Genomic DNA, 24,000 nt, shown 5'->3' on the forward strand with positions numbered 1-24,000 from the left:
AAAAATTTATTTCATTGATGAAAATTTCATTGCATTAGTATTTCACTATATATTATCAGGGCTCAAAATTAGTGATCTGCTGGTCTGGGACCACAAAAACCCATAATTCCGACCAGTAGAAAATAAATTTAAGTGGTCCATAGGACCAGTGAAGTTTTATTCCTGTTTGACTTTCAAAAATTCGAAGTGTTTTTTCAAACTGGAAAGTTTGAATAGTCATATTTTGAAACTGTTATCACCTTTATTTAAAATGCTTGAGTTTTCTTTGCCAGAGAAGGTATAGATAAAAAACTTTCTGCAACATTATAACATTATTTTCCTTCATCTTGCTTTTTTGCTAAAGTGGCAATAAAGATGAAGTTTTGTTCTTTCTTACTAATATCTGCAAACAGAAAGATGCCCATTTCTTTCATTCTCCAGTCCCTTGGACATGTGTACTGAAAACTGCAAATTGACACTCCATTTGTCTTGTTAATTTATTTTAAGTTTTTTTTTCGTTTTTTCAAACCTGGACTAGATTTCAAATAATGGAACAGTAAAATTAAGTAGCTACCAAGGGCGCCCATATAGGAGGAAAGGGCTCAAGCCGCTCCCTCCTTTGAAATTAGTACTCCCTTGCTTTTAGTACTTTTTTCTTTGCAAAATATATAAATATTTCTTCTCCAGCAATTAATGAATAAGTTATTAAAAATGTCAAATTTTAATAACTCGAATCTGTACTGAAATCTGTTTCTATAGGGAAAATATTCTGCTAAACCATGGGGAAAGTATCTGAGCCTCTCCCCCCTTAAAATTTTGCATATAGGCGTTCTTAGTAGCTACTAGTCCATTAGACCAATGGCTTATTTTTCTGAAATTTCTATCCTTGTATATATATACAATATAATATTCACAATGCCATTTAAGTTTGATTTCAAAACTTTTTTTTCTCAAAACCTGAAAATTTAATTAAAAAATGGGGGAGGGGGTAAACTTGTCTTTTCTTGAAATTAGTCTTGTTGGATTTTCAAAAATTGAATTTCAGGTCCGATATGCAGAGTAGCAGAGCACCTGGAAAATGAGTTTTTATTTTAAAAAAAATTTTAAACTTTTTTCCAGCTTGGAAATTTTTGTGAGTTTTAAATTTCTATAGATTAGCAAGAGAACTACCTTTTCATTGCTCGCTTTTTTCTTTTTTCGTAAGAGTCAACAATAAGCTCAATTTCAAAACTATCCAAAGCAGTTCATGTTAAGAGATGTGATGTTAGTCGATTTACGAGGCAGTTTTCTATTCATAACTAAATGTACCAATTGTGACCTGTTCAGTGGTAGAAGAAACTTTAACTCAACCAACAACAAACCAAAAAATGATTTTCCAAAACATGAGAAAAAAGAAAAATCTAATTCTGAGATTGAGAATTAAAAAGGTAAGTGAAAACTTCATAAATAAAAATAATTACAAAGTTATAAGCTCGAGTTATATTCAAAAGATGTTATTGCAAGAGATTTAAAAATAAAATAAATGTCAAATAACACCACAAATAATACTTAAACTTATGCTGTGAGAAATTTAAAAAAAAAAAAAATAAATAAGCATTCTGGTTGATAACAATAAAAGTACTCAAATTGATAAATTTCCATTTTTAGTTATGTGGAATTAGTCCTCAATTTGCAATTTACTGTAATACAAATAGTGTAAAACGGTTGAAGCAAAATAATACTTTTAACAAATGATGAAAGACAAATAATTTGTTAAGTTTTGAATATAACTCAAGGAATATGTAATTAAAATTTTAATTTAAATATTTGTACTGATTTTTAAGATTGTTTTAAGTATGAAATATTTGAAAGAAAAAATGAAAAATCAATTATTAACTTATAGATTATTTCAAACAACTAAGAAAACCTCTTGTATTTTAAAAGCTGCATAAATTTTAAACTTAATGTTATGAAATTCATTATTTTAGAAATTGACCGTGTTATGAATTCTGAAGCTTCCGATGACCCCCAAAGAAAGGATTATCATTTGGATGTGAATTCTGGGAAGCAATTTCGTTTGAAAGTTAAAGTCCACATTCCTGTTGATGAACACCCTAATGTGAGTAAAAATAGACGCCAAATGTTAAACATGTCCCAAATTGTAATAATTAAACCAAACAAAAGGTAAATTAGTCTGTTATTATAAAATAGTGAAATTTTAAATGCTTTAAACTGTTTATATGTCCAAAAAAAGGAAAAAATAAAATTGATAAAAAAACTTCAACAAAATAAAATAAAAACATAAATATATAGAGTAGTTTTTTTGGGTTTGCCAATGTTCAGGGCTGGCAAGTTTCTGCCGGGGCGGTTAAAACCACTGGTAGAAGCCGGTTAAAACCGGCGTGGCAAAAACCACTTTCTGCCACATTTTCGGCAGAAACTGGCAAAAACTCTCAAAACGACAAAAAAAAAAACTATTGACAGACATTGTGATCATCAAATGTTACATTGTTTGGACTCTGCAAGTTGCTTCTTGGAAAAGGTTGTTCTAAAAATATAAATAGTTTCTCAATTTAATACACACGAATGAGAAACTTTAGAATATTCTTGCAACAGAAGAGCTAGCAAGCAATGCATCAAGGAACATGCAATATTCATGAAACTTTCAAATTGTATAATTTTTTAAAGTGGTCCATCATATAGTAATTCGGGTAGTGGTAAAAGTCAGACTAAAAAAACGAGTTTCGAGAAGTGGGGCCAATTTGTTTTGCAAAGCTGTGATATTAAGAACAAAATCTAGATTAATATTGGCAAGTCAAATTTGACACTTTCTTCTTGAAGCACATAATTTCAATCACAAGCAATTTAGATGAAGCTTATTTGCGAGCAAATTACAAACAGTACTGCCAGTTTAATTCTGCATGTCACTCCTCTCCTAAGAACCCATATGATTTTCGTCCTTTGTTAGATTAATCCAAATATTACGAGCATCAGCAAATGAAAATTTCCCTTTCTGAACTAAATCAAGGGCACTAGCATAACATTTTATTTTTTACAATGATAAAATGAAGTTTAATTTTTTAGTTTACCTAAACAAATATCAATTAGTAATTACTTTAGTTTTTTAAGAAAATTTTAAGTTTTTGCCAGTTTCTACCGGTTATAACCAGTTTCTGCCACTGGCACGGCAAAAACTAGTTTCTGCCGGCAAAAAGCCAACCCTGCCAATGTTAGAGGATGTTTGCACATCTTTTAGGTTCTTTTTTATGTTGTCCTAAATTCGACAATTATACTTGTATTTTAATTCTTTATTCAAATTTTTCTAGTGATTTTGTTGACAGTTATAGAGGTGCATAAAATATTCAATTGTTATACAATATACAATAAAACTTCGATAAGTCGAAGTGAATCCTTATACTCGTCTGACTGAATGGGAAATTAATGTTTATTTTTGATTAGCCGAATTTCCTAGAGTCGAAATACTTAAGCATAATTTCACAGCGTTCGTACAGGTCATGGGAATCCTGGAAAGTCATTGAAAAACATAAGTGAACTTTTTTAAATCTGGAAAAATTTCCTGGATAGAGAGAAAGTACCAGTAACTAAAGGAGCATTAGAAATCTTGAGTGATTTAACAGTATAGCACATAAAAGCTATTATAAGTGGAAAATTGAACGATCTCGAGGTCAAATCTGAATTTTGAAATCTCTTTGCAGTCACTTGCCTTTTTTTGCAATGAGATTTTGCTGCTTGAGCATCACTTATTTTGAATTTACTGATATTTTCAATACTTAAGTTTCATATTCTGTAGCAACGTAATTTCAAGTTCTTAATTTTGCCTTAGCCCACTTAAAGAAAAAAAAAAATTCAATTGCATCAGAGTTTGATTCCATTATTCGTAAGAACTTTATTATTAAATTTATCAGTTTATCTCAATTTGTTGTAGGTTTTAGAAAATGAAGATCTTTTGTCAGGCAATAGAATACAGAAAAAAATTCTAATACAGTGAAACCTGTGTAAGTTGACCACCCGCGGTGCAGTACTTTGGTGGTCAACTTATAAAGGGTTAACTTATAAGGGGCGGTAATGGTTTTTTTTTTTTTTTGTCATTTCTTGCACCAGATCTGCGTACCCGCAGTGCGAGAGGCGCTAGAAATTGATGAAAAAATAGAAAAAAAAAAACTAGCACTGAGGCTTATTCGCTTTTCAAATAGACACTGCTGGCCACTAGGGAAAGGCCCTACATATTTTGTTGCCAGGGGGCCCAAAATGTATAGATCCGGGCCTGCTCTTTTTAGCAGAATTCCTGTGTTGCTGCAACGTATTGAAACTGAAAGAAAAGACTTTGAACTTTTCTACTGACACCTATTTTCATTGAACAGAGTACAAAAAGTTATCTCAAATAGAACAACAAATGAAAAACAAGTTTGGAGAATAAAAAGCAGCATAAGCTTTATGCTGCTGTTTAGTTAGTAAAATGCTAGTATGTCATTAAAGCATTAAAAACATTCTTTGAAAGCTATAAAATATATATATATATTATTATTATAAATAAATAAATAATAAAATAATATGCTGAAGAAAGTTTTAAAAAATAAACCAAGTGGTCAACTTACAAAGGGTTTTTTACAATACTCCAGACCAAATTTGGCGTACATTAGTGGTCAAGATAGACAGGTGGCCAAGGTGGAGAGGTGATCAAGTTACAGAGGTTTTCCTTCATTATATGAGATAGGACTAATTTCGTTCCTGACAAAAGCGGTCAACATAGACAGGTGGTCAACTTTACAGGTTTTACTGTACTCTAAAAGAATAGTGCCCAACGTATGGCCCGCAAAACTAATCCATGCGACCCACTACTACGTTCGATGTCGGGAATCAAACATGTTCTGGAATTTCTGAACCTTTTAATTGATATGCATTTGAAAATGTACAAATAAGTAAACAAAAAAGTATAATTTTAAACCAGAAGATTGATTCATTACTGAATGGCTTAAAAAAGATCTGGTTTAGAAACTATGGCTTTACTTTAAAGAACCAAAATACTGTCAAGTTACATGGATGATTAAATGCACTGTTGACACTAAAAGGCAACTTTTGAAGCAAATTTATTGAAATTTAGTGATGACTCATTCAACCTTTGTCCCATTCAATATCATTCTGCCTGTTTATCAAAAAGAAACAAGTCAGACATTTAAGCATAATCATATTCATTTCACTGCCTTTGTATTTTATTTAAAATTTATGTGATGAAGACAAATAAGAATAGTTTAGTTTTTTAAGTGTACACTTATATTTTTTCCATTACAAGTAAGTGTTTCAATGAGGCTGTGACATTCATATAGACGTTTTGCTAATGCTCATTTCCAGAAATTAGCAAGTTAAGATTAGATAGTGCTATTCTCTTCATGTAACAAGGTCAGGAAAATTTTTATTGAAGTCGTAAGTCATGGAATTTTTTCATTCAAATAGAGTATGAACCCTGGTTTTATGACTAATTCGATTTTCTGTGTTAATGTAATTCCATAAGTCAGTCTCTTCTGCTCCGATAGCATGAACAAAAAAAGGCTAAATTTACAAATTGAGTTAAGTTTTGTTACAAAAAAAAATCGCATTCAATGAAACAGATTTTATGGATTTTGTTGCAGTTGATGACAAAATTTATCGGAGTATTCAACTCTTGTAGGTATTTAATATGTAAGTGACAGGGTTGGTAAGTTTCTGCCAAGGTGGTTAAAACCACTGGTAAGAAACCGGTTAAAACAAGCATGGCAAAAACCAGTTTCTGCCATATTTGCGGCAGAAACTGGCAAAAACTCGCAAAATGAAGAAAAAAATTATTGACACACAGTAGAAAATATATGGAAAAAATAATTGTTAACTAAAGCACAATAAATTGACACGTTGCAGCAATGTTACATTGCTTGGACCCTGCAGTTGCCTCTTAGGCGTGGTGCACATCTAGCAGGCACAAACATCTCGCCGACAGGTTTCAGGCAATCAATCGGTCCGAAAAACCAGTTCATTCTGCAGTGAACGTGCACACCTAAACGACAGGGCGGGGGTACATTTGTCTCAGTCTTACCTCTTTCCTTCGAAGTGTAGCAGGAAGGATATTTGTTCTTGTCTCTTTTGCGTCGCCAACGACAAAACAGCAAGATGAGTCTTGTGGTGGTAAAAAGCTCATAATTTAATATCTCTTATCAAAAATGTTGAAAACAAAAATAAAAATTATTTGATAACCTATCGTTGGATTGTTCGAACAAAAATGGAGATAGCGTGGAATAGTGATGTGGATCGGGTAAATACCCAGTGGGTAGGTAAATATTTTTTGGGTATTTACCCGAGTATTTACCGAAGGCCTGGGTGAATACCCAAAAACTGGGTATTTTACAAAAAAATGCAAAAAGTGAATAAGGATTTTTTTTAAAAATCTAAATATGAAATAATTGGTAAAACTGATACATACATATGTATTACACAGTTTATAATATTTTTTATCGAAAGACTTAATGAAATTATGAAAGAAACATATCACGAACCAAAGAATCTTTTCAATGCCATAATTGAAGATGTTTGTTTTTTTTTTTTTTTTTTTTTTTTTTTTTTTGTAACCAGTTAAGCTTTTTACTTTTTGTAGAATTACTTTTTATATGTGAAATTTGGCTATCAACATTGATTAGGCATATCCAACACATTTAATGTGAATATCATATTAGATTGCCGAGTTGTTTCACACAATAATTTTTTAAATATGTGATCAAAATACAAATTTTAGGGGAAAATTTATTGTTTTGTATATAGTTGGTTATACAAGGTGTTTCGTTTTAACCTGCAAGACCTTTATTTTTGCAACCGTTAGTCCTAGATGCTTACTTCCAATTGCAAAAATATTCAGATGCAGAGTAAAGATATTGAAAGTTTGAAGCAAAAATAAGAGTCAAAAACGACAAAATTTAACTTTTTATACGGCTCTAGGTCCCCTAACTTATATTTAGAGAAATGATCTGAATTTAAAACTTACTGACATAAAAAAACTTGACATTTGTGCAATGAAAACTCAAGGAGATATTCCATTTGAAAGTTTTAAGGGACCATGCAGAAGATGAGATTAGAACTTATTACCCTTTCAGAATAATGACAGGTTGGCAAAGTAAAAAACACAAGGTATTAAATTTTTCATTTCTACTCAAAAATTCATGCAAATGTTATGCCGTAATACGCAAAACACGCTGCAAAACCTTGAACGATTTGAAAAATCACTCTGCACACATATAATTTTATATAAACACTCATTAACTGCTATATTTTCCCCCAAAAGATGTTACTGACGGCGAGTGTAAAATGGTGTAAGTTACAAAACGCTGCGTTTCATATCTCGGTGAATATTGGTCGTACTAATGTCAAAGTTTTTTTGTAATTGTTTTTCAGTGGAGATTATTTCCCTAAATATCAATAAGTCAGAGGATCTGGGGCCCGTGTAAAAAGTTAAAATTTGTATTTTTTTACTCATTTTTATTTTTACTTCAAATTTTCAATATCTTAAGTCTGCATCTGATTTTGAACATTTTTGCAATTGTAAGTATGCATCTAGGACTACGGTTGCAAAAATAGAGGTCTTGAAGGTTAAAACAAAACTCTGTATATATCAGGGTTGGCAAGTTTCTGCCGAAGTGGTTAAAACCACTGGTAGAAACCGGTTAAAACCGGCATGGCAAAAACCACTTTCTGCCACATTTGTGGCAGAAACTGGCAAAAACTCACAAAATGACAAAAAATTAATTACTGACATACAATAGAAAATGCATGGAAAAACATAATTAGTTGTAAACCCCAAAGCATACTTTAATTACAATATCTTCTCAGTTAAAGCTTAAATGTGACATTGTCTTAACTCTGCTGTTGGCTCTTAGAAAAGGTGTTTTCTATAATCTAAACAGTTTCTCAATTTAACGTGCACAAATAAGAAATTTTAGAATAGTCTTGCTACAGAAGAGCTAGGAGGCAATGCACCAAGGAACAAGCAATGTTTGTGAAACTTTCATCTAGTGCATATTTTTCTAAACTGGTCTACCATGCAGTAACTATAAAAATGGTACGAATTTGACTGGAAAAATAAGTTTTGAGAAATAGGGTCAATTTATTTTGCAAAGCTATGACATAAGGGCAAAATATCGTACAATAATATTGGCAAGTAAAATTCGGGCACTTTCTTCTTGAAGCACACGATAATTTCAATCACAAGCAATTTAGATGAAGCTTACATAAGCATTCAAATTACAATCAGTAATGCCTGTTTAATTCTGTATGTCACTCCTCTTTCCTGAGCACCCGAATTATTTCTCGTCCTTTCTAATATTAATCCAAATTTTTCGGGCATCTGCAATTGAAAAGTTCCTTTTCTGAACTAAATTAAGGGCACTAGCATAGGATTTTATTTTTTTAAATGATGAAATAAAGTTTAATTTCTTAGTTGACTTAAACAAATATCATTTAATAATTACTTTAGTTATTAAAGACACTTTTAAGTTTTTGCCGGTTTTTACCAGTTTCTGCCGGTTTTTACCGGTTATAACCAGTTTCTGCCACTGGCACGGCAAAAACTAGTTTCTGCCGGCAGAAAGCCAACCCTGGTATATATACATAGTGGAATACATACAGAAAAGTATTTTAGTTGAATATAAATTTTTGAAATAAATACCTGGGTAAATACCCATTTTGAGTATTGACCCAGTTATATACCCTGGGTATTTACCCCTAAAAATAAATACCCGGGTATTTTACATCACTAGCGTGGAATAAAGTCGGAAGAAAGCTAAATTCTACTGGAAAATTAAATTTCAGAAACTAAGAACTATGATAATATTAATTTTTTTGCATTATTTTTGGGTTTATGATATTTTTTTAAGCTTTATGGGAGGTATGTGATAATGTAAAATTCTACAGAAATGTATGCATTTGACGCCTTTTGGAACCGTTTTGTACGTTGTAGTTTACTTATAAATGAGTAAGTTCAATGATTTCTATAATGGTAATTTATAAAATGAATTATTTTAAGAGGTATTCAATTTAACTCCTAAACTATGAACATTCAGAGTAGAAACTTAGTTCAGTTGTTGAAAAAAGGCTGAGGTGCTGGAAGAAATTGGACAAAATGTGCTAAATGAGAATGCAGTTTCATTTTCTTTTCATTTATTGATGCATTCTTTTATGTCCATATTTGTTTAATAAAAAATATCTTTAATAATAAATAAAAACATTTCCTGAGAAAAATATTTTATTTTTTCTCTTTGCCCATCGAAAAAAGTGAACATTTTCCACCTTTTTTTTGGAGGTACAAATTTACTGCCATAAGTCAAAAAAAAAAAATGTTTCAGTGCAATTTTTATTGCAAAATTTATTGTTCATTCGTTATGTATCGTCATTTTCAGGACAAATTTCCAATTTGTTCATCTTGAAAGTTTTGTCAACTATTTCACTTTGACTCACATTCCACACGCAATTGATTAGTTCTTGAAAATTCGTAGGATATTACAAGATGTTTTGATTAAGTTTAATTTAGGTACTTAACTCTAAAAAACTTAAAATGAAAACATCAATAAACAAAAGCTCAGTCTGAAGTTTATATTAATTTCTTCTTCGGCTGCAAGTAACAAAAACAAAGCTTCATCATCGGATAAATCGTTATCTCGCCTACGAAAGGTCGCCATGTTTGTTGACAACTGATAAATGTAGCACTGCGCATGCGCGCTCGGTACCATCTTGCCTACTGGTTGTCTGTCAAATGTGCGCTGAAAAATGTTTCGTCTCCCACGTGAAGCAGGCAAGATGAACGTCGCGGGCATTTTTGAGACATATAAAACCTCTAGGTGTGCGCCCTGTCTTAGAAAAGGTGGTTTCAAAACTACTCAAAAGGTGGTTCAATGCAATTAGGACATTTCAGTCCTAATTACGTTGAATGTGCTCTGCAATTAAACGATAACTTTTTCCGGTCTCTTGAAAATCTATAAATCTGGATTATATTGTATATTTTTCTCATTTAATGAGTAAAAATTTATATAGTAATCATAGTCTATTAATTTTGTCAAGTAGATATATCGTTGGAGCATCGCTCTTTCAAGTATCAATATTTATCTACCATTGTACATTAAGTTAAATTATACTAGAAATATTTCTGTGCAGTATTTAAAATAATTGTAACAAAAAAATAAATAAATAAAATAATTCAGAATAGGGTTCAGCATTCAACTTTTTGACCCAAGACACTCTTAAAAAGCACAGAATTTCGTTTTAAAACTTATAAATTCCGTGATTTTAACAAAAATAAAAAGATATTTCAATTGTTTACCTTTTAACAAAGCGTAAAAATCGTCAAATTCGAAAAATCGGATTCCGATAGCGGATGCAAAGAGATCGCAATGCTCAAAGTGAAGGCATCAAAAGTATAAAAAGGCTTGTAAAAGAAACATTTTTGATAAAATTATTTTTAAATTGCATTTTAGAGTCCTATGAAACATTTCATTAACATCTGTGGACACAATTGAAGCAAAAAAAAAATAAATAAAATAAACCATCTATTCAGCATTTTAATTTTTGACTCATAACAGAAAATGGGATTTTGCTTTAAATACTTGAAATAAGAGTTCTAACAGAAATAAAGATACTTTTCATTTATTTGAATCCTAATAAAGCGAAGTTAGCTTGAAAAAAGAACAAAATATAGTTATCATATCGGATGTTAAAAGATTTTTCAAAATGTAGACATCTAAAGAAAAAAAAAACGGTAATTAAAAGTTTATTTAAAGTTAATCATCCTTGTTAGCATCGAAAAATCAAAACCCATATAATTTTCTCCCAAAATAACAATTAAACATCGCACCGCACCGCACCGCACCGTAAAAACGCAAATATTGACAAGCCGACAAAATGAGAATATTTTCTAATCAAGTCATTATAAAGGTTCAACGTCAGACGCTCAGTGGTGATAATTTTGAAGTTGGTAACCCTATCTGAAGCGATCATATTTTTTCCTCACCCTTACTATCCCTTTACAGTTCTGAGTTCATTTCGCAGATATATATTATTATTGTTTATTAAATCATGAGCAGAGAAAAGTGCTAACCAATGCCTTTTCAGAAAAGTTTACAACAACACTGTTGCTAATTAGCTGTGATAAAACAAACAACCATTATATTTATTTGGCAGTAGCAATTATTTATCGCTTGCAGGAGCATAGCAAGAGTGCCGATTTTTTTTTTTTTTTTTCAAAATTGGCCGATTTTGTATAAGCTGATCCCTCTAATTTGACTTAAAAAAAGGTTCCAAAAATTATCGGTTTATACACAGAAATATGCGTTATTTTCTTTCAGATTTGCTCTTTCAATAAACAATTTGATAGATCCGATCTTGTTTATCAGAATTTTGTGAAGGGTCCGTTTTGTTTGATCGGGATTTTGTGAAAGGTCCGTTTTGGTTGATCGGATTTTTGTGAAGGGTCCGTTAACGGACCCAAATATCCTCTGGCCAGACCCCTGTTAATTTAAGTTCTATTATAGCTCAAAGGAGTATTATTAAATTTGTAAAATTTAGGTTCCAAAAGAGCTAATTTTTTAATGGTTTTTAAAAATAAGTTTTACTTAATGTTTTCAAGAAAATTTTTTAAATTGTCGAGTAAAGAACACGAAATTGATGATTAAACTCTTCTATTTTAAAATTCTTTTCTTAGTTCATATTTTTAAATAATACATTCTGTAACTACAAAAAATTGTCTATTATTGCATTATATTTTGAACATTTTCTTTTGCATACATGCATAAATGTCAAGAATTTTGGTTTATGAAAAAAAACTCGTGAATACAAATCAAAATTGTTAATAAAGAATTTAATTTCTACATAACTAGATTAAAATCAGCTGTATAAATAAGTTATATAAAAATTTATACTTGAATGATCACATTGAATAAATAAATAAAATTACATTTTTTGTTTCGACTATTTAGATATTTTCTCACAAAATTGTTTCTCAAAAAATAGTTTTGGACACAGGTGTTATGAACAGGACAGTAAAAACCTTGCCAATTTCATTTGTACACATGCATAAACATGGGGAAATTTGATTATTATCAAACAAAAAAAAAAAAAACTGCATATATATATGTTGGAATTTTAGTCAGAAATTCAACTGATGTGTTTCTAGATTAAAATCAGCAGCATAAATTGAATGTTCTCATTGAATAAATGTTCAATATAAACATTACTTTGATACATTTTATTCTGTTTTTGGTGTTTTCTCACAAAATACAATTTCTCTAAAATTTTGGACAGGACTGTAAAAAAAACAGGGTTTTTACGGTAGTGTCTAAAACCTTACCAACCTTGCTTTGAAGTGATAATGTATATATTTTAAAAATCTATCATAGTAAAATAACTTGGAGTATTATATGCACTTTAATTAAATATGATTTTCAAGAAAAATTTTGTTTTAAATTAAAAGAATTAAATTTTTTTGGATAGTCTTTTAAAAATGTCAAAAAAAAATGCTTTTTTTTTAACATCCAAAGTTTTCCAGAGTGGGAAGTTACCAGCAGTTACTGCGAATAATGTAGGAGAATATTTAATTTTTGATAAAATTTTGCTTTAGAGTACCAAAACTCTTGTTTTATGAGAACTGATGTTATATAAATAGCTCAGTTTCTAGAAAATTGTCTGCACTTTGGTTTTAACTGTAACTTGAATTATTTATCGGGAAGAAAACTAAATTTAAACTTTGAGATAGTATCCTTTCAAGTTTTTGAAAGATCTATAGGAGGCAGTGAGAAGCAAAGGGAGTGGCAAAATTAAAAATTTCAAGATAACAAGTGCACACACGGTAGGTGAACCTCTCCTGTCTTGGGTCAGTACTAGTAGCCCTGGTAGTTGCTGCTATACAGCACGATTTAGAAAAAAATCAACGAAAGCCTACCTAGGATATTATCTTTAAATATGTTTTACTCGAAACTTGAACATGTCCACTTACATCCCTTTGCTTCTCACAGCTTCATATGACATTTAATGTATTTTAATCAATACATACAAAAATTTTCAGAGTGGGACCATATAAAACGTTCAGAAATGATTAAAATTCAACAAAAATTGCTATGTTATTTGTTGTAAGGTTGTAACAGATTAGCCCTTCATGGTTCACTCTGAAAAGTTTCTGATGTATTCATTGAAATACTGTTACAATGCACTTACAGAGAACACATATTTTGCTCATTGTAACCTGAATTTTGTTGATTGTTGTGTTGAAAATTACAACTATTATGTATTAGTTAAAGTTTATGAAAATTGGTAATTTGTCTTTTAATGTTTTAAACTTAGTCTGTTAACACTGTCTTTTTGCAGTTCAATTTTGTTGGAAAATTGCTTGGCCCAAAAGGAAGCTCCTTGCAACAATTACAAGAAGCTACTCAAACAAAGATGGCTATTCTTGGACGTGGATCTATGAGAGATAAGAAAAAGGTTTGTTTTTTTTTTTAAGTGGTGAAAAAGAGGAAAAACATAAAGCCTATAGCAATTTCAATCAGTTCTTTGATCATTTTTAAACATTTCTATACATCGAAATTTTGAAAAAAAAATTTGGCATAAAAGCTAATTTTCATGTATGAAACCTAATTTATACGAGCATCGGATTAAATGAAATTTGATGATTTAAAAATTAACAGAAATTACATTTTTACGTCAACATACACCTTCATAATCTTCGGAAATTCAACTTGATCGAAAGGTTAGAGGTTTTTCGTTTTAAGACAGTGATTGAGAGAAAAGTAAAAAATCGATCTATTTAACTTAAATGATTTTTACTGAAGCTAAGAATAATCAACAGACAAAAGAGATAACTTGTAACTGATTTTACAGTGTTACTGGTTGCAACTAAGATTTGAAATAAACTTGAGGGAATTTAAGAACTTCAGAACGAAACGTCTTAATTACACACCCTTGAACCCCGGATTCCTTATAAGTTCCGTAGCAACCTTTAGTGAACATAATTTTCTCCTCTAACCTTAATTTTTCATAAGACAAACAGTCTAAAGTGGACAAAAAATCTACGAATGTCTCAACTTTCGATATAGAGATTTTTTCGATATATAGAAACAATTTTTCTATATTATAAACATAGAAATTTGCTGGGATTGTGATGTATAGAAAATTTTGATATGTGGAAGTTTGATATATGGAGGTTCGGCTGTATAACTGAAGCATCTCAGGATCATTCCATTTCAAATTGCCAAAATTAAATAGTGGGCCGTGCCATCATGTCTCCAATTTTTTCCATTATTTTTTTAAGAGTAGATATCTATGAGAAAAGCTCAAATTATTTTATTTTTTGAATGAAAATTACGTTTTGGAGAATTTTCAAAAGTAAACAACTTTTTAGCAATTAACTATTGATACAAATCCTTTGAAAGTCCAGTATTAATTGTTTTGAAAAGTTTTTGGCCTTTTTTTTAAGCATAAAGGGGATTTAAAGTAATAGAAAACTTGTATTTTCTGCAAAACAAACTTTTATTATTTTATTTCAAAACAACAAAACACCCTTTTTTACATAGCAAGAGAATTATTTAAATATGCTACAAAATCCCATTGAAAAAACAAAAAACTGACTAGATAGAGTGGCAACACCTAACTATTCATAGAATACTTTCTGTTGTTCATACTGAAAGAAAAAAATATTAGCTTGAAATTGATATCAAATTCTAACTTAATTGGTTGAAAAATCAAGAAATTAGATTCTCTGAATTCGTGCCAAAACGGCAACTCCAAAAATTGATCAAAAATCAAATTTTTGAAAATTCTCCAAAGCGTAATTTTCATTCAAATAATCTTAATAACAATTGATTTGGACTTCTCTCATAGATATCTGTTTGTAAAAAAATAAGTCAAAATCTGACACATAACTGCACATGGCATTAGGCGATTTGACGTGAAATTACCCCTCGGTTACGTTTCGAGTAAATCCATAGATCCTGATATTAATAGAATTGGTTATCCTTAAGGAATTCAATATTAAGTAATTGTTTCTATAATTATTTTCAAGAACCAAACTAATTTAACCTTTTTATAATTATAGGAGGAAGAACTTCGTAACCAAGGTGATCCAAAATACGCTCATTTAAATGATGAGTTGCATGTTGAAATTACTGCATATGCTGCACCCGCTGAAGCATATCGTCGTATGGCCTCAGCAATTGCTGAAGTGCAAAGATTTTTAATACCTGTAAGTAATCATTTTATGGAGTTCTGGCTGAATCAAAACATTTTCTAGTTAATTATCCTGAAAAAAAAATAAATACCAATTTCTAAGGCTATTACTATTGCTATTTCAAATTGTTACTAAATTAACCGAAAAGATCTGTCCATAAATGATGCATTTTTGAACATCTCCCCCCTTTCTTTTGCTGCATGTCATGCTATTTTGCATCAATGTATCAACCTTCTGACGGTCCTGGGTTATGAGTAATATGTGTGAAGTTCTTTTCCATGAAGTTTTTTTTTTTGGAGTAACTTGCCATGTAAATCAAGTGCCCCACTTTCTATCAATGCCTTGCTATTGACCTGAGTCTCTGACCGTTTGACAATGAACATTTAGCATCAGCATAATCAGGGGTCTGGCCAGAGGATATTTGGGTCCGTTAACGGACCCTTCACAAAAATCCGATCAACGAAAACGGACCTTTCACAAAATCCCGACCAAACAAAACGGACCTTTCACAGAATCCCGATCAAACAAAACGGACCATTCACAAAATTCTGATTAAAAAATCGGATCTGTCACAAATTGTTTATTGAAAGAGCAAATCTGAAAGCAAAATAAAGCATATTTCTGTGTATAAACTGATAACTTTTGGAACCTTTTTTTAAGTCAAAGGGATCAGCTTATACAAAATCAGCTAATTTTGAAAAAAAAAACGGCACCGCACTCTAGCACTCCTGCAAGTGATAAATAATTGCTACTGCCAAATAAATATAATGGTTGTTTGTCTTACCACATCTAATTAGCAGCTGTGTTATTGTAAACTTTTCTGAAAAGGCATTGGTAAGCACTTTTCTCGCTCATGATTTAATAAACAATAATAATATATATCTGCGAAAGGAACTTAGAACTGCAAAGGGATAGTAAGGGTGAGGAAAAAATATGATCGCTACAGATAGGGTTACCAACTTCAAAATTATCACCACTTAGCATCTGGCGTTGAACCTTTATAATAACTTGATTAGAAAATATTCTCATTTTGCCAGCTAGTCGATATTTGCGTTTTTACAGTGCAGTGCAATGTTTAATTGTTATTTTGGGAGAAAATTATACGGGGTTTTGGTTTTTCGATGCTAACAAGGATGATTAACTTTAAATAAGCTCTTTTAATGACCGTTTTTTTTTTCTTTAGATGTCTACATTTTGAAAAATACAATCTTTTAACATCCAATATGAGAATCATATTTTGTACTTTTTTCAAGCTAACTTCGCTTTATTATTAGGACTCAAATAAATGAAAAGTCTCTTTATTTCTGTTAGAACTCTCATTTCAAGTTTTTTAAAGCAAAATTCCATTTTCCGTTATGAGTCAAAAATTAAAATGCTGAATAGATGGTTTATTTATTTTTTTTTTGGGGGGGGGGGGGGGGGGTCAACTGTGTCCACAGATATTAATGATATGTGTATCATAGGACTCTAAAATGCAACTTTAGAATAGTTTTATCAAAAATATTTCTTTTACAAGTCGTTTTTATACTTTTGATGCCTTCACTTTGAGAATTGCAATCTCTTTGCATCCGCTATGGGAATCCGATTTTTCGAATTTTTGATTATTACGCTTTGTTAAGAGGTAAACAATTGAAATACTTTTTTAATTTTGTTAAAATCACAGAATTTATAAGTTTTAAACGAAATTCTGTGCTTTTTAAGAGTGTCTTGGGTCAAAAAGTTGAATGCTGAACCCTATTCTGAATTTTATTTTATTTATTTATATTTTTGTTACAATTATTTTAAATACTGTACAGAAATATTTCTAGTATAATTTAACATAATGTAGAATGGTAGATAAATATTGATATTTGAAAGAGCTATGTCCCCCCCCCCCCCCCCCCCCCCCCCGACAAATATCGGAAAAACACTCCAAAACTGATTTTATCGACATAGAAGAGGAAAACACTCAACTTTAAGTTTAATTGATGCAGTTTGTGCCATCTCTAAATTCTAAAATTTCGTTTTAACGATTTTTTTTTTTGCAAAATTTTTTGGTTTTTCACAAAATTAATTCATTTTTCACAAAATTATTTGATTTTTCACAAAAAACGGACCCTGTGAAAAATCCTGGACAGACCCCTGATAATGGCAAGAGCTTGGATCAGGCCCTGACATAAAAGCAGCCAAATAAATACTTTCCCTGGTTTTCTTCGGTTTTATTTAATTCGGAAATTCTATTTTCAAAAATATCCCTCTGTATCATAGTTAATTTGGTTCTATTTTTGGGAAACATGCCCTTTGCCAGAAATTGCTTTCTGCAGTTGATATCTAAAAGATAAAGCTCTTAATTGTTTCAAAAGTATTGCAAATGTTGCTTTAGTATAGTTTAATTTTTTCTTGTAACCATATTTCATCATTTGTAACAAATCAGTGTCAAATGTGTTATTTTCTTTTAGGAAAATGCACAGCCATTCGGAGGTGGTCAAGTAAGTTAATATTTCTAACACATTTCATGTACTAAATCATTGATATATTTGATTATGCTGTAACATGAATGCCAGCTCTCCCAACATGTTCGGGGATACCCTGGAATTTAGTTAGTCTCCCAAACTCCATATTGAAGTTATCCTCCCAAATTTTCATCAAAACAACAAAATTCCCTAAGAAAAGAATTTTTCAGCTATTCTGATTTTGTTGACGATATAAGAGAATCTTTTCCCTTTCTCTAATTTCATCTCCAAAGACTACTGTAAAACATTCCAGATAAAAAAATTATTGTAATCTGGTTTTCTAGTTTCTTATGCTTAATTTTCAAACATTGAATTTCAGGTTCTGTATCTTCTACATCAGCAGTTCTCATCGGGGGGGGGGGCCTAAAGTTTCGCAAAATAACAAGGGGGAGTGGGGGTATATCGGATAAAATTAAAGCAGTTAAATTCGATTGTTCACAAGTGAATATTTAATAAGTGTCGGCCCTCTCATTAATCTTGTGAAAGTGAGTAGTGTGCATGCCAATCTCACCTAGATCCCAAGTAACTTCAAAAAATTGTATTTACTTTTCATCATGGATTTCTTAGCTCTAGACAACCATAATAAAGATAACCATAAGTTAACTCAAATGTTCAAAACTTTTATTTTTAACAATTAAGTTTTGTATGTGAAACTTTTTGGATTTTTCCTAAATTACTAGTTTTCATCTATCCCAATCAGCTCCACTTTCCTATTATACTAAAAGATTTGTAATCTAAGTCACATCTAAAGCAAACTTTAGTATAAAAAAACTAAAACACTTTGTTGTGAATGAACTGGAGGAAGATAAATTATGTAGGCAGGTTCGTATTTTCAAAGTTATTTGGGGGGGGGGGGGGCTAAGGGTATGAAATCATTGTATTATTATAGGAAAAAAGCATCAAAGTACTAGCAAAAATGCATAATTGTATTATGTTTTTAAAAATCCAGACAGGGAGATTGCCCAAATGACGGGTCTGTATGTAGGTAATTTGAAATTGAGAAATGGGGAGAGGGGGGTATAATAAAGATAACCTTACAACTTTTAACAAGAATATTATTAAACGATGAGTAAACTAAAATGGAATTTGAGCTATGTAATGCAATTTTGAAGCTAAATCAACATTATTGTAAACAAGAAATTGATTTAATAGAGAACTCAAGGAATTAAATATTTTCGAAGTAGTAATAAGAAGTGGTATCAATTTGAAATAGTTAGCCTTAATAAAATACAAGCTTCTTGAACCTTTGAAGCAAATACTTTAGCATAATGAGCAATAAAAATAACAGGTTTAACTCTTTCAAATAACTTGAGCTAACATGATTATTGAAGTGTTGCATCTTAATTCCTTACATGAATACCAATGAATACCAATTGAAATTAAATCATTTGTTTTATGAATTTCATAAACGTAAGATGGTTTGTAAAGAAAAAATAAATCCCCATTTGGTAATGGCATGCGGAGTATCAGAACTTACATTCTAAACGCAATGATGGGCAGAATTTACAAAACCTGCTTTCGAAAATTTTAAATTAAAAACATTTTATTTCTATTTAAACTAATCCCAAAGGAGTACTACAATGCACTTTATATTGAGGTTTGTTAAATGGTGAAATTTGCATTATTGTGCGGTTTACATCAACAGGACTCTCACACAGGTCATTGCATTGAACAACAGTGCTTGCTTTTTTTTATTAAACAGAGGTGAAACAAATTTTGAAAAATCAACTGAGTTTTTCTAAAAGGACCTAGACATTCAGAGATTGTGTATACACTCGAATACGTCAGACGATATCACTAATGAAAAAACAACTGGTCTTAAAAGACATGCGTAAATTAAATTACCCTTTTGCGAAATACTGCGAGTGTTTGTATATATTTATTTCTTTTTTCAAAGCCAAAAAATGTGTCAGGCTCGAGTTTTCGGGGTTCTAGTGCTGATTATGACTTTTAAATACTTTAAAAAAAAACTTTAAAACACACTATTTTTCATCTCAAATTTAGAAAATTTCCCGCGGCAAGACCCCCTCCCTCCATTTTTTTAAGTCGGCGTCTCGGGGAGTGCCCTTCCATTCAAGTCAAATGTCCTACCTTATATCAATGCCTAGATGGCACTGCATGGCTCCCCATAAAATAGAACGAAAAATCTCTTGCTAAGACAAGTGACATGATTTAGTTGAACTAGAAAATTTGTAAACCAATTTTTAGATTTTTACTTCGAAAACGGCATGTCACGTGCTGTTTGTTTAAAATCATACGCACCAGAAAATATGGCATTTTCAAGGTACAAAAATCTGACCTTTATTTGGGGTGGGGGGACCTCCAAGGGATTACATAACTCCCTAACCCCCCCGGTGATGTCCGGCCCCCCAATAATTTTTGTAAGTTGGCGCCCCTGGGAAGTGCAATAGAGAACCTATACCCAGTCTAAGGAAGAGCTTGTTTTATACGAGGGACGTTTTTAATGTAAGTTCCATTTAGAAATTTAAAAAAAAAGAGTATAGATGGAGCATTGCCATTTAGTGCACAAAAATCTACCATCCTTGCGCTATATTTTGACACTGCTCCCGTGATTTTCCAAGCATTTGTCATAGCGTGGTACAGGTTTTTGTATACTTAATCGTAGAGTATTGCAGTCTGTGTAGTCAACCGTGAGGTAACATGTTCTCTGAGCTCATTATTGCTGTTGTGCGGCAGACCATCTAGGAAAGACTTGAGATGCCGAAACAAATGAAAGTTGCTGCGAGCGAGGTGGGGGCAGACCAAAGGACGTTCAAAAACATCCCAGCCAAAGCCCTGTAAGAGTTCTCATGGTCGTCTACACAGGCGGCAAATTTGTACGAATAGGTATACAAAAACCTGTACCACGCTATGACAAATGCTTGGAAAATCACTGGAGCAATGTCCAAATCTAGCGTAAGGGTGGTAGATTTTTGTGCACTAAATGTATTTGCCCTATCTATACTCGTTCTTTTTTTATATCTAAACGGACCTTACTTTAAAAACAAGCCTCGTATATATACAAATATGTTATACAATCCATTAAAACAAAAGTAAAATCAAACTTGCAATATAATGAATTAAAGAAGGGTACTTAACATTTAAAGATGTGTCGACAAAAAATAAGCAGAACGGCAAACTTGATCAGACACATCATTTAAAATAAAATGACTCGTTATTACTTACCTAAAGTACCTACAATTTAACTGTTATCGAATGATAATTGGAGATAGGTAAATGAGTGTGGTGGGCATGCGTCATATCAGATTTTGAGTTATGCATATAAAATTTACAAGCAGTTTTATGTTCTTGTGGCCGACTACTAGAGCACTTGCCCTATTTTTTGGAACCCTTTTCGTTGACACACTGCTAGAACCAACACTGCTAGTGTACCAAGGTGTTGTATGTTTCATATTGTTTAATGAAATTTTTACTTAAAAAAATGAAGAATCTTTTTAGTGGATGCATTTTAAGAAATAATATCAAAGAATGGCTGAAGAGATTTAAAAATTTGCTAGAGAATAAATTAAACTGTTGTAATAAAAGTTGCAAAAACTTTCAGCATAGTTCAAATCTACAGGATCCAAAAGGATTGTAGTTTTTAACACTGCATGTGATTTTCTGTGAAGCATGTAATCTGGGCTAGAAAAATCATTAAAATTTTATATGCTGTACTGATCATGTTTGTCTAAGTACATGTTAAAATAAAAAAATTTACACAGTATTTTTTATTGCCTAATAATAAAATTTGAATTCGTCATATAGCATTAATCAGATAAAAAAAATGACTTGACAGCTTTGTATCTGAATCAAGAATTGTTTCAAAATAAAACATAAAAGAAAATTTGATTAAATAGTACATAACAAGTCATTAAAATTACCAATACGTAATGAAAAATTATGATAATTACATGCCCAACTGGGCATGTAAGGGTAGAAGATTCATGCCTGATTGAAATTTTTACATGCCACTGGCGTGTCGGAAAGATATAATTTTCGAGCTCTGGTGTGGTCCATGTTGGCAACTTTTGAAAAATAAGATTTTTATTTTTGGAATCTTTGAGCTTGCTCTTTAAATTTATTTCATTTCGCTGTTATTCTCTGGTGTGGGGAGGGGGGGGGTTCTGATGTAGGAAATGTATAAATTCTGGATATCTCTGAAACTTGTAGACTTTTTGCAACAATGCTCAAGTGAAGAATTATACAAACACAAAGTTATATATTTAATAATCTACTGGTACTAGAAATTTTATTAAAATGATAATAAAACATGAATGCCAGATCTGGTGGTGTTGCTCCCTTGCTGCAGACTGGTTCTGCCCTCGGGTTGTGCACATTTGACTCTCCTTCATCCCTTCGATGAGCCTATAAAATGAGTACTAGGCAGGCTTAGTAACTAAACCCTCTCAATTGAGTAGGTAATGTCACAAACTTACATTTGATTAAAGTAAGAAAAACGTTAAAAGCACAAATTTGCCTTTTTTAACGTTGTTTTTCTTACTTTACTGCTCAGCACAAAGGTATTTATCTTACATTTGATTGTGCTTAGAAGGATTAAAAAGATCCCTTATTCTTCCGTATAAATACCATGGTGAAAATTACAGTATTGCTATATTTAGTAATCTACTGATATTTTCCTCCTAGTAGATGATGGTAGGTGAAAATATTGTCCAAATCTTTGTGCAATTTTCTCTAAGCTTTCCTTTCTCTCGTTTGTTAAAGCTCTGTTAATTTTCAGGAATATTTTGACGAAATGCACCCACCTCAATACATGAATGATGGCAAGCCAAAACCTCCGTTTGCAGCTGATGGGCCATCAATGAGAGGGGGTCCACCAATGCCCCCCAGACCTATGGGCCCACCGATGATGGCTGGCCGCGAAGGCCCCCGTAGGCCTGCACTTGCACAGAGCACCTATGCCAGTGAGGGAGAAGAGTGGGGAGCTCCCAGGCCTTCCCCCAGACGAGGTGGATTCAGTGGCGCAGCTCCTGCTCCTCGACCTGTAGCTCGGGTAAGAGTTGTTTTATTCTAAGTGTAGATAGTTATCAGGGCCGATTTTGCTACCGTTTTTCGGTACCTTCACAAAAATCTTATTTTGAAATCGGTACTTTCACAAAAATCAAGTAATAAAATCAGTAGTTTCACAAAAACATCGAAAATTTCACAAAAATTCGCATTTTAAAATATGAAATTTGTTTCTCTGTTTAAAACAAAATATACTCTTAAAATAAAATTATAAGCAGGTTTATATGAACAATAGCTTAAATAGAAACCTTTTTGTAGTATTTTAACTCATTTTTAGCTGTTTCACACCGAAGTGTATTTATGCAATAGTATCGCAATCTTTCAACATCTGTTTTGGGAAACCGTTTTTCTCATCATTTCCTATATTGTACACAGTACATAGACCATTAAGCTGAAATGACGATGGTATTTTTCGTACTTCTTAGGTTTTCAGCTCCCCCCCCCCCCAAAAAAAAAAAAAACGAAACCTGTTAAAAATACTAGATGACATTTACACTTTTCGAACTAAAATTTCACTTGTTCCACTACTTCTTTTAAAAAAATTAGGATGTGTCTAAAAATTTCACAAAAACAATACTGATAAAAAAACCTTTCACAAAAATAGAATGATGCATTTTCACAAAAATAGGTAGCAAGAAAAAAATCCTGGATTGGCCCCTGCTAGGGTGTCGGCCCGCCCGTGTGCAAAGACCTAATGTGCCGCCCCTCAAGAGTAATTTTCATATTTTAACTATTCTTTAACGTCTATGTAAATCTTTCTTTAAATTTCTATGCCGAGTTCGAACTTGCAAAAAGTGGGGGATGGGGGAGAATATCTTATAAAAAAGAAATTTTTTATAATAAGAAACTCCTTAGGTACAATTTATATCTTTGAAGAAAGTAATAGATACCAAAATTTACTAGTCGTAAAAACGCATTTTATAGTAAGATAAATAAATAACTTTGTGCTGTTGTAAAGAAACAAAAAGTAACAACGTATAAAAAGCACAAATTTGGCAGATTACCATCTGCGAATTTGTGCTTTTTATACGTTGTTACTTATCGCATTTTATAGTCTTCCTTCGGTGACATCAAAGATAAGGGACGGAGGAAGGGGGAGGTGCCAGGAGTTCAGGGGAGGGGGATTACTCCAAGAAAATTATCAAAATAGGCGTATGAAAAATATTTTTAGCTAACCTTTAGTTGTGTTTGGTTGCAAGGACAAAAGAGCCAAGTATATTCAAGGTGCATGGAGAAATTTTTGAAATTGACATCAAATATCGCAATTTTAGGAACTTTTTCGAG

At 31.7% G+C, this 24,000-nt stretch overlaps 1 protein-coding gene across 2 annotated transcripts in view; it reads left to right on the forward strand.

Moving 5' to 3' along the window:
• LOC129216097 (KH domain-containing, RNA-binding, signal transduction-associated protein 1-like) overlaps positions 1-24,000 on the forward strand; it is a 42,654-nt gene that overhangs the window by 3,785 nt on the left and 14,869 nt on the right. The window contains exons 2-6 of one of the 2 annotated variants that reach the window (XM_054850249.1): positions 1,947-2,077; positions 13,342-13,458; positions 15,068-15,214; positions 17,638-17,667; positions 22,430-22,702. In XM_054850249.1, the coding sequence (XP_054706224.1) occupies positions 1,947-2,077; positions 13,342-13,458; positions 15,068-15,214; positions 17,638-17,667; positions 22,430-22,702 (698 nt within the window). The remainder of the gene's footprint in view (positions 1-1,946; positions 2,078-13,341; positions 13,459-15,067; positions 15,215-17,637; positions 17,668-22,429; positions 22,703-24,000) is intronic. The other variant, XM_054850250.1, reaches the window with a different exon arrangement.

Source organism: Uloborus diversus, chromosome 2 (assembly GCF_026930045.1).
Source record: "Uloborus diversus isolate 005 chromosome 2, Udiv.v.3.1, whole genome shotgun sequence".
NCBI classification, from domain to species: domain Eukaryota; kingdom Metazoa; phylum Arthropoda; class Arachnida; order Araneae; family Uloboridae; genus Uloborus; species Uloborus diversus.